A 12218-nucleotide genomic window follows, 5' to 3' on the forward strand; every position below is an offset into this window, starting at 1 on the left:
TTAAGGCTGGGAGGCCGCAGCGTGCGGCGAGGGCCGCCGCACATGCGCCTTGAGGAAAGATGGCACCTGCCGGCTGCTGCTGCTGCTACTGCTGCTGGGGCGGCGCTGTGGCCGCCGTGGACGCCGCCCGGCGTGTCCTGGTGCTGCTGTTGCTGGGGGTCCTGTCCGCCGGGCCGTGCCCGGGCGCCCTGGCCACCGAGCACTACTCGCCGCTGTCGCTGCTCAAGCAGGAGCTGCAGCACCGGCAGCAGCAGGAGGCCCCGGCAGGCGGCGGCTGCAGCCCGCAGTCCGGGGACTGGGGAGACCAGTACTCGGTCGAGTGCGGCGGTGAGTGGGCGGCGGCGGGCGGGCGTCCGGATCGCCCGGGGCCGCGGGGGAGGCAGGGCTGTGGGAACGGCGGGCCCCGGGGCTAAGGTGCTGGGCCGCCCGGGGCCTCGCCTCCCGCAGCGGCCGCACGGCGTATCCTCCTGCGGGAGCCGGGTCCGCGAAGTGTCATGCCGGGGCCGCTTCCCGCCGCTCGCACCCACGCCGCTGCGCGCCCTCCTCTCGTAGCAGCCGTGGGGAGGGTGGTGAATAGAGAAAAGAGCTGACAACATGTTCCTGGGGCCAGGGCCGCCTCTCCGGAGTCCCAGCAACTGTTGAAAGGGTGGAAGAGAAGATGGCAAGTGTCCCGGGGCAGCCCCGGTACCCGCTCCGGGGCCCGCGGGTACCGGGGGAACGAGGGAAGGACCGACGGACGAAGGAGGACCGGGCCTGGCGGGGGGCCGCGCCCGGAGAGGGGATGCCTGGCCCGTCTTAGGCCCGGAAATCAGGTTTTCTGACCTCCTGGGTTGATGTCTTGTATTAAACACAACCTCTAAAAATTTGATGCCTGAAAGAAAGAAGGGAACAAAAGCGCAAGCCCATTTTACCTTCTCGTTGACATCTTGCTTCCAGTTATTTAAGACTTACCTGTGACCTGTCAGGTGTCTCCCAGAGGGCAAAAAGAACCCAGCAGGCCTTGAGCCCGTGTATGTCAGAGCTGTGTGTGTATTGGAACTAGGCCAGCTCGTTCTTTAAGATGGGCGCTATTGCCCTCAGCTTAGTAAGTCATGGCAGATGCCTCAGGGGCAAAATTCGTGTGTATGGTTTTTTTTGTTTTGAGGTTCTCCATTGGGTCTTTTCACCCTTTAATCCCCTCCCCTTCCTTTTCCCTCCCTGTCCTTTTCCTCTTCCCCAGAATTCACTTAAGGCTTGCCTTTGAAAGGTCTGGGTCTATCGAACTCCTTAGAAGCTGGCTGGTTGCTTTTATGGCCTGACTGTGGTGTTCTTTACTATTGTGTAACTGGGAAGACAATAAGTAATTTTTAGCTGAGATGAAATGTCAAGATTAGCACACTCTGATTTCCTTTAAGCATAATCTGACTCCCTTAAGGAAGTCTCACTCATTGGAGGGTATGTGACTTCTTTATTTTGTAGTAGGCATTGGCTAGTAACGGCATACAAAACACGGCCAGTGTTGTAAAGTGGCAAAAGAATGGCTTTTACCTCTGTCGCTTTCTGTGACTCTGCACAAGCTAATTGCTCGTCCTTGCAAAATTGCTGCCTCTCTGAATTGAAGACACTGTTACCTAATAACAGGGTTTCATTTTCTTCACAAGAGCGCTGTGAGGAAAGTGGGAAATAGTCAGCATACATGGAGCGCTTGCTGTATGCCGGGCACTGCTATAAGAGTTTTAGGTTGATTAGCCTGTTGTCTTAAATCTGTCAGCACACCAGTCATTACCTCATGGGATGGTAGCTCCTTTTCCTCAGATGGGGAAACTGAGATACAGTGAAATCATCCCTTTCCTGGGGCCCCACAGCTGTAAAGGGAGGAGCCCAGGCAGGCAAGCTCCAGACGAAACTTTGTCTTAGACACTAAGTAGTTACAGGTAGGAAACCACATCTGTAGTATTTGCTAGCATATAGTACGTTATTATGTAAATCTTCATTTCCCTTTCCCTCCTGTAGTCATGTGATGCTCACAGGCTCAGGGAGACCCAGATTCTAGGCAATGAAAGACACAAATCGATTTCTATTATGAAATTGCTTGATATTCTTGACCTAGGCGGCTCATTTCACTCTGTGGCATCAGGCTTATGCCAGTGTTTGAGTCCTTACTTGAGCCAACTCTGACCTGTATTATGCTTTTCCCCTAGATTATATAGGTTTTCATGAACTAGGCATTTGGAGGAATTCCCCTTTCCATTCTACCAATTCCCTCATATGTGGAAACCATTACCTAGTGTTCTCTGCTTCAGAGGATGAACACTACGAGTACTTTTAAGTGTAGTTTATTTAGATGTTTCACTTTTCTATTTATTTCCCCCACGTAGTACTTATTTTCATAGTTTGGAATTACCAGTGTGCTATTGCAAATGTGTGGCATGAGTCTTTGAGCCAGCCGCTCCTGGGCTGACATCAATGTCCCGTAGCTGCTGACAGGTGCTAAAGTGGCTTGGCTGCTGCTGCTAGCCCCAGTTAATCATTCCCAAAGGCAACTGCTTATGCTCCTTGGCACTCCAGCTGTTTCTCTTAGCTTTACTGGCTGCAGTACGTGACAGAAGCCATCTCTATTGTGGTAGCAACTCCCAAAGTGTCTCTCATTTCTCCCTCCTCATCGTGGACAAGTAGGTAGAAGCCGGACCCTATGAAACCTGCCCCAGTCCCTCACCTTTCTAAGAAGAACAGATGTAGGAACAAATTCAGGATTTACAGCTAACCATATTGTAACCTAGGGGCTCATGTTCTGAATCCAGAACCCCCCCTCTGAGCAACATAAGGGCCTACATAAGTGCCAGGATCCAGATGAGCTAGTTTCTCAGAGCCTCACCGTCTGTTAGTCGTATCGTCATCACGTGCTGCCTTTCTAGCCACAAGCTTGTCCCTATCAAGCCAGTCCCTATACAGGGGACAGACACAGAAGCCACTTTCCAGAAACCTTCCCACAGCTTTTGGATTCAGATAGCTGATTTCATGCCTGCTTAGGTCTAAATCACACCTTCTGATGAGCTGTGTGTGTATTCTCTTAACACAGAACTCCCAGTGATTATGACGCCAAAGGCAAGAGCTGGTGGGAGCTCATAGGTCTGAACACAGCACTGGCAATGACTGTGCTGTGCGGACCACGATCAAATGGAATCCAATGCCCTGGGAGCAGCCGCATGCTCGGGGCCAACCCCCACTGAGGTCCTGCTGCAAAGACAGCATGGATGACCTGGGCGCCAGGGGTCTCAGCCTGACTTTGCTGTTTCCAGGCCCCCCTCAACTTTCTCTTCCAGTGCAGTTTTTGTATTTTACTTGTCAGGGGTTGCAGCCTTACTTGGCTGTTACCAGGCTTCCCTCAACTTTCTCTTCCAGTGCAATTTTTATATTTTACTTGAAAGGCATGTATAACCACAGATGTCAGATCATCTCTCAGTTTTAGTGTGGGAAAAATAATCTTACTTTTAAGAAAAGTAAATACTGTAATGTACACATTTTTTCTTTTCTTTTTTTTAAAGATTTTATTTGTTTGTCAGAGAGAGAGAGTGAGCACAGGCAGGGGGAGTGGCAGGGAGAGGGAGAAGCAGGCTCCCCACTGAGTAGGGAGCCTGATGTGGGGCACGATCCCAGGTCCCTGGGATCATGACCTGAGTCCAAGAGAGACACTTACCTAACTGAGCCACCCAGGCTTCCCCATATTTTTCAAATAAAAATAAATTTCCCTTCCTTGTTACCTTTGCCCTGTTTATAGTTTGAAATTGTGGGAAGAAATAAGGAACAGAAATATTTCCCTAATTTTTCCCCTAGTTTTATATTTGTAAACACTATGTACATTCTTATTTAGTTCTCTCAGCACTGCGGCAGGTACTGTTTTTATCCTCATTTTACCTAAGGTGAAACTGAGGCAGAGAGAAATTAGGTAGAACGCAGAGAACGGTAGAACACAGTAGAGCCAGGGTTTGAACCTGCCCTCCTGACCATTTGTGTATTATTTCCTTCGTAATATTTCCCTCTTAGTATAATTTCTTATCAGTATTAATAATCAAGTCCTACACCCTTCACCTTTGTTGAAAGTTACATTCGTAAGTAACTTCTAGAATTTTATATTGGCGTATATGGAAGGACGCTTTACTGCACCTAGTATTTTGAGCTGTAGAGCTAGAATGGATCTGTTCTTTGACGGGAAAGCTATCTGTGTGCCTACTACTTCCTGCTCAGCGTTCTGGACCCTGGGAACACAGCACAGCTGGCCAGCTTCCCTGAGTGGAGCCTGCGTTCCGTTCTTGCCGGGGTGGGGGGGGGAGGGCGGGGAGATGAGTGTGGAGTAGGCTCAATGATAAGTGCCTTGAAGAATAAAATGTACTGTGTGACTTTGCGAGGGGGCCGGGGAAGGCCTCTGGTAAGGTGGCATGAACAGAGCCCTGGACAGCGTGAGCTTTGGAGAGATCTTTGAGATGTCTTCATTTGACACCCCAGTGTTGTAGATCTGGTAAGTGAAGGTCTAGATGAGCTGTAACGTGTCGGTTGAAGACTTTGTCTCTCTCCTCTGCTTTTCCTGCTGAAGCTAAACTGCATCTCATTCAAAGGTGGCATTCATCCTGCAGTAAAGATATCTACATGTTCTTTACAGACTAACATGTATTTTCATAGGTCAAACGTGTGTCCTTCTTGTAATTGTTTCAAAAATACTTTCATTTTTCTTCTTTGAAAATGTAGTATTTATAAGGACAGCGACTGTGATATTTTTTTCCCTTTGTACTGCCTTCTTCAGATATTTGTCTGCTCCTAAGTGAGGTGGTCCTTGTGCTGGTGTCTTTATGGTACTTCGGAAATGGCCGCCTTCACCTAACTAGCAGCACTGCCTACGCTTAGTGCCTCAGTCAAGTTCAATGATTACTTTACAACCTGAAGTCATTTTCTTTAGTTTATTGAAATTAATAATGCAAGATTTGAGCTTATTTTCCCACGGTTTTTTGTGCAGAAAAGAGCATTTGTGTCTGATTTGGGAGGTGTTAACTGCCAGAAAAATAAGGAAGTCCAGCCCATGTTTCTGACAGTCAGTAAGACTTAAGATTGTCCATATATCTTCCTTAATGGAGGAATCGGTTATTTAAATACATGACACGGGTCTTACTGCTCACAGCACTTAAATCATTGCTAAGCCTTAGAGGTGGCAGGGAATCAGTAGAGGGACACTTTTATAATGAGACTTATTTCCTTTTTTGTTCTGGCTATGAGGAAATAAGGACCAAATTTTATGCTCAGTCATGGTAACTGTGGTAACCCTTACTGTTATATTTGCTTGATCCTTTTTCCCTTGGCCCTGATTTTCTTTGTGTGTTATCGTATACAGTTTTGTGGCACATCTCTTCCAGTCTTTTTTCAAGGTATACACAAGAAAATTTGCCAGTGTCAGGTAACCAGCTTATTTTGAGTGCAGAGACCGAGGCATAGAGCGGTAAAGAGATTCATGTCCTCCAGCCCTGGACACTGTGGTATTGTCTGGAGGATACTTGCCTCTTTTGCCACCTGAACAGCATCTTTCAGAAGGTTTCTGCTTTAGGAGTTGCTTTTTGTAGCATGAACTCTATGAAGATGATAGCTGTGGTATTTGCATACTCGTTAGCTTTCTCAAATAGATCTGTTGTTATTAAGAACTACATTTACCTTTTAAAAGGTCTGTACACTGGTAGACATGTTCAGCTTTGGTTAATGAGGATTCGTTTTCTCCCCGCCCTGGATGAGGGCAAAAGATATGTGGCCTGGGTTTTAGAACCTACCCTACGTGGACCATGCCCACAGGAAGTGGCTGAGCACTTTGTGTATACGGACTTTTCAAGAAGTTCTCTAGCACGTAGACACGGCTTGGCTTCACTGCACTCCCTAAATACTTGGTTAACTGACTGACTTTTGAAGCTTCCCCTTTTCACAATGTGGTGTTTTAAAGAGGTCATTTTATCTTTTTTGTTTGGTCTTGTTATCTTGCAGATAGAATAAATGCAAAATTGATTGAAGTAGCAGAATTTTAATACTTTTCACTCTGCATTAATGCTAACATTTTCCTGTTACTTTTTAAAAAAAAATTTACTTTTTATTGGAATGTGACATATGCAGACAAATGTGTCACGGGTGCTTACTTCATGACTTTTCACAAACCGAACAACCTGTGTTAACTAGAAAGAACCCCAAATACATATCTGATAGTGGTTTTTAAGCTTGCTAATAAAGTCTTATTCCACATTACCCTACTTTCATTTGGAGGTAACTTGGTATGACTTTATTTCTGGTTCATGTACCAGCACCTCGTCCCTGATTTGCACCACTCAGGTGCTGGTGTTCTGTAGGTAAACAGTCAGAAATCCTGGGTCAGATGGTCTGTTGGTCTGTTTCTTCTACATGGAAGAGCAGTTGAGTTCTCTTGTGACCTTTTCCTGCCTGTGTTTGGGGTGTTCACAGTGACTCTGGGGGCTCCTGGGTGGCTCAGTCAGGTAAGCATCTGCTTTTGGCTCAGGTCATGATCCCAGGGTCCGGGGTCCAATCGAGCCCCACGCTGGGCTCCCTGCTCTGCTTATCTCTCTCCCTTTGCCTCAGCCTCTCTCCCCCGCCCCCCACTTGTGGGCACGTGCTCTCTCTCACTCTCGCTCTCAAATCAATAAATACAGTCTTCAAAGCGACTGTTCCCTTTTCACTAAGGGTCTCACATCACTGCCTAGATTTGCTTCAGCTTTCCCTGTAGAGTTGATGGTTTTGAGAGCATGTGTCGGTTTATGAAAACGTCTTCCGCTCTTAAAAGTATGTGTCACTTGGAGCACCTGCTGTGTATTCAATCCATGCTGCAACCCCAGGCTAAGTGAGTAGCCTTTGCGGCTAAGGCTGGCTGCTCACTTTATTGGCTCCAGCGCCCCACCCCTCCGACCCAGCTCTGTTCTTGTATCGGTGCCACATCATTTGCTTCCTTGCCTCTTTTTCCATTCTGCGAGGCTGACCAGCTCCTTTTCTTTTGGTTGTATACATTCTTTACGTGTGTTAATACTTTTGTGTGGGTTAATACAGCTTTGATCAGATTGTATTCATGCTTGGTTATAAAGCCATTCTGTCTCTTTAAGATGGCTTTTGCAGATCTTTGTTCTAATGGATTAATTATATGTTGACTTTATAATCTAATTCCCAGCGGGCAGCCTCTATTTTCAGGTCGTTTTATGATAACTTACACATCTCAGATACAGATGATTAATATTTTGTTACAACAAAAGAAGCATGTGAATTCAGAGGAGGAGAACTTTTCCTCCTCCTACTTTTCCTGGGATTAGATTCTAAAAGAAACTTAACCATTTGGGACCATCAACCAATGTGATGTACAAGGTCCTCAACAGTGGTTGTCTTACAAATGCAGAAATTGATTAAAGCAAAAGGCAGTATAATTGATGCTGCCTGGCAGCTGCTTGGCCTTTGGGTAGCTCCTCCCGCCCCAGTGATGCTTACTGCTCTTCCTAGGCCACCCTACACCAAGGACTAGAATTGCCTGACTTCCAAGTCCTAGCCCATCCATGGGAAAAGCCCAATCATCCTTGTTTTCGGGTAAACTTGGCACAGTCTTATAACTAGAGCAAGGTGGTCAAGTGGCGAGTGCAGCCCAGCACTGTTGAGTTCCTTATAAAACATCTTCCTCAGGAATTGGCTCTGGGTTTGCTGTTCACAAGCTTTCAGTCAGTTTCACCTGCAGACATGAATGTATGACATGTACCTGCAACTTCCAAAGCCACCATCTGCTCATGAAGCGGTCATTTGATTTGACTGTGAAGGAAGCAATCCGAAGAGAACTTCCCCGCCATCATAGCTACAGCCCGCCTGCAGCTCTAGGCATAGCTCTGTGCAGTTGTTGGAGACTCCGTGAGTGTAGCACTTTTTTCCTGGGCGGGAGATCTCATTCCCTCTTGTCTTCCGTCAGCACACCAGTGGCTGTAATAGCTCCTGTCTAGAAAAAAACAAGTCACAAAAACAGGACCACACATCCTTCCAGCTGCCTCTCATCTCTCTGCTTCCTTTATAGCAGAATTCCTCAAAGGAGCTATTTCTATGCAGTCTCCAGTTTTTTCTTGAACCTACTGCAGTCAGCCCCTCGTGTCTCCACCAAAACCGATCTTAAAATCAGCTGTCTATGGGGTTTGGGAGGACAGGAAAGAAGTTTGATGGCATTGCTCTACCTGAACCATCTATTATTAGGACCCAGCATTGGCAGAATGGGTGGTGACAAATGGACCAGGCACCTCTGTTGATGTGGTGTCCTAGAGCACAGATGTGGCAAGTCTCGGCTTTGCAGTTTCTTCGTCTTCTGACCTTGTACACATCCATTAACACTGAGCTCATTTCCCCATGTGTGTGATGAGCCTAAGGTGTGTTCTGCCTAACCCAGAGGACCAAGGGAAAGAGTGTTGTGAGAGCATTTTGAAAACTGTAAAGTGCTGTGAAAACCAAAATAATCTGAAGGAAAGAAGGAAGAAGAAATGAACAGCAAAACTCTCCAAGAATTTTAGCCTAGATATGTATACAGTGGACCCTTGAACAATGAGGGGGTTAGGGGCACCAATCCTCCCCCCACCGCCACCCCACACACATCATCAAAAACTGTGTACAACTTCTGACTCTCCAGAAACTTAACTATCAGACTACTGTTGACCAGAAGCCTTACTAATGACAAATAGTTGATGGACACGTACTTCGTATATGTATTATATACTGTATTCTTAGACTAAGATAAGCTAGGGAAAAGGAAATGTAGTTAAAAAAATCGTAAGGAAGAGAAATACATTTATAGCAGTATGCTTTATTTATTTTAAAAATCTGCATGTAAGAGGACCCATGCAGTTCAAACCCAGCCATTTCCTGTGAATTGTGGGCATTATATTTCCTCCTCACAAAAGCCCTGGGAGGGTATGTGTTGGTAGTTGTTCCTGTTTTACAAATGAGGAAACAGGCTAGGAGATACGAAAGGACTTGTGCAGTCAGCCGGCCTGTGAGGCATCTGATGGGGGTCAGGCTGGCTCCAGAGCCCATGCCCTAAACTAATCTCGTGCTTTGCCTCCAAACTAAGTACTGTTCCTCTGACTGCACATTTAATTAGATTTCACTGTAGGAGCTGGTTCTTTGAAAATGCTGGTAACGTTCAGACAATTCTCTAGCAAGGCTCATCAAGAAAAATGAGAAGAAACAAATACTTGACTTTGGGGATAAGGGAGTATAATGGAAAATGAAAATCATTGTAATAACTCTGTGTATAGCTTTATGGCAAAGATGTAAAACAATTCAGAGAAATGTTCTTCAGATAGTTCTTTAGGGAAAAAAGGCAAATTACCAAGTTGATTACCCTCCTCTTAGATAACGTTGCCCCCACCGGGATCAGCTCTATGTTTCTTGTTAAGCTTCCTGAGTTGTCATTGAGCTCCTACCTCCCCCTGTTTACTCATCCAATGTTAAGTTAATGATTATCAGATTCATACCTGTAGCTCTTATCTTTGTCTGGAATTTCCTAACTATATGCGAGACAGCTTCTAGTTGAGTATTTCCCGGGCTCTGGGCTCTTGACTGCCCTCTGAAAATCATTCTTCCTCCTAAACTTCCATTTCAGTTAATAGCCTTGCACTTTGTGTTGCTATACAAACTGGAAACCAGTGCCTTTGTCCTCTTTCCATCCCTAATTTTTCTCAAAGCCCTGTGTTCTTTACTTCTTATACCTTTTTGGAGTCTGACCCTCCATTTCAACCCAGTGGTCTGTGCCTTTGGGCTTTTCCCATTTTTTAGCTGGCTGTGGCTCCTACTTGGCCTCCTGCTCTCATCTTCTGGCTCTTCTCTCCTCACACAACTGTCCGTGATCTTTCTTCTGCATAAGTCTTCAGTGGCTTCTTCGTATGGAAGAAGACAGGGAATAAGTGACCTGGAAACTAAGCTTGAGTAGCAAGAAAAGGAAATAAGGGAAATTGGAAGCAGTGCCGAGAACAGAGCCAGAATGAATGAATGAGAAACAGAGCAACAGTAGAATTGATAAATAGATCTGAAAGTTGGTTCTTTAAAGAATAAAATACACAGCCTGCTAAGGCTAACACATAAATAGGCGAGCAGAGGCAAATGTACATTAGGAATGAGGGGTCGTGGGGCACCTGGGAGGCTCAGTGGTTAAGTGTCTGCCTTCGGCTCAGGTCATGATCCCCGAGTCCTGGGATTGAGTTCCTCATTGGGCTCCCTGCTGAGACGGGAGTCTGCTTCTCCCTCTGCCTACCTCTCCCCCTGCTTGTGCTCTCTCTCTCTCTCTCTCTCACAAATAAATAAATAAAATCTTAAAGAAAAAAAAAAGGAATGAGGGGCCATGTGGACAATTGTAGAGGCCATGAGAATTAAGACACAAATGTGGAGAAATCCCTGCTAATAAGGTTAAAATATGAATCAATAAATGTTTAGGAAGATGATCTAAAAGAAAAAGATGAGATTCTGTATTGTGTTTTGAGAATATTTCTGTAGTAATTATCTTTAAGTTTTACTTGTGGGGCACCTAGGTGGCTCAGTGGGTTAAGCATCTGCCTTTGGCTCAGGTCATGATCCCGGGGTTCTGGGATCGACCCCTGCATTGGGCTCCCTGTTCAGTGGGGACTCTGCTTCTCACTCTCTCTCTCTGCCTTTCTCCCCGCTCGTGCTTTCTCTCTCTCTCAATAAAATCTTTAAAAATATATATAAAATAAAATAAATCTTACTTGCATTATCTGAGCAAGGAAATTTTGGAATAGATTCCATTTCTATGGAAGTCTATACCATCTAAATACAGATGGTTGGGTTGTTATTGTAAAATAATCAAAGCCATAGTGAGCTAAACAGTTTTAGATTGAAGAACAAATTTAACCTTCTGTTCAGACAACGGTGGGTATAACTATAACAAACCGTTTTTCTCTCACAGATCCTACGAAACCAGCAAAAAACACTGATGCCAGAATTTAATATAGTTGTGGGGGCAGGGGTGGGAAGAAAGCTATAAAATAGTTATAAAAATCCTAAGTAAAATATTAATAAGCTGAAGCCAGCAATCAGTTAAAATAATGATGTGCCTTGGCCAGTTAGAATTTATTTTAGAAGTACGAAGATGGCTAAACTTTTTTTTTTAAGATTTTATTTATTTATTTGACAGAGAGAGAGGGGGATCACAAGCAGGCAGAGTGTCAGACAGTGGGGCAGGGAAAAGCAGGCCCCCTGCAGAGCAAGGAGCCTGATGTGGGGCTCGATCCCAGGGTCCTGGGATCATGACCTGAGCTGAAGGCAGACGCTTAACCGACTGAGCCACCCAGGCGCCCCGTGGCTCAAGTTTTTTAAAAAATCGAATTAATCGCCTTAATAGGTCAAAGGAGAAAAAGCATATGATTATCATACAGACATTTCCAGAAGCACTTGATAAAGTTCAGGCAGTTTTCCTGATTTAAAATTCTTGGTAAAACAAAGAATAGGAGAATCCTTCCTTTATATGGTAAAATACATCAATGTTAACCCATAGCCCTATAGAGCATCTTCCCACTGGAAGCTCGTGAGTGTTAAATGAAAAATCTTGTTGTCAAAACTTGAGGATATTCGGGGTCATTTAATTAAGTACTAATGTCAGGAATAAGCCGGAGTATGAGTATTGAGCACTTTTTTGGAGGTTTTATCTAGTAAAATAAGATGCTAAATGAGTATAAATATTAAAAAGACCTTGATATCATTACATGAATAGATGATACAATTACCCATTGAATAAATGAATCATTAATAGAGCTATTAAGAATTCAGTAATGTGGGGGTGCCAGGGTGGCGCAGCGGTTAAGCGTCTGCCTTCGGCTCAGGGCGTAATCCCGGCGTTATGGGATCAAGCCCCACATCAGGCTCCTCCGCTGTGAGCCTGCTTCTTCCTCTCCCACTCCCCCTGCTTGTGTTCCCTCTCTCGCTGGCTGTCTCTGTCTCTGTCAAATAAATAAATAAAATCTTTAAAAACAAAAGAAAGAATTCAGTAATGTGGGTAGATAAAATATTCAGCTCTAGCAGTTCAGATAGAATATTTACAATATGCTTTCTTTCTGCCTGGGCCGTTCTGTCCAGCCAGCTGCCCATGGACCTTCACCTTTTAAATCTGGAACTTCCCTCAGGTCTCCCTTCGCTCTTTCCAGCACAGATCCAGAACCGGACTGCCTGGATTCAAATCC

General features: G+C 45.3%; 1 protein-coding gene across 6 annotated transcripts in view; it reads left to right on the forward strand.

Annotated features, from left to right (window-relative positions):
- Positions 1-23: 23 nt before the first annotated feature.
- Positions 24-12218, forward strand: part of TTC13 (tetratricopeptide repeat domain 13) — a 79166-nt gene continuing 66971 nt past the window's right edge. For all 6 annotated transcript variants that reach the window (XR_004626124.1, XM_034662518.1, XM_034662519.1 and 3 more), the window contains exon 1: positions 24-327. Coding sequence is in view for 5 of the 6 variants with exons in the window: in XM_034662518.1 (XP_034518409.1) it covers positions 60-327 (268 nt within the window). In the remaining variant the exon portion in view is untranslated. The remainder of the gene's footprint in view (positions 328-12218) is intronic.

This window comes from Ailuropoda melanoleuca, chromosome 6 (genome assembly GCF_002007445.2).
Source record: "Ailuropoda melanoleuca isolate Jingjing chromosome 6, ASM200744v2, whole genome shotgun sequence".
NCBI classification, from domain to species: Eukaryota; Metazoa; Chordata; class Mammalia; order Carnivora; family Ursidae; genus Ailuropoda; species Ailuropoda melanoleuca.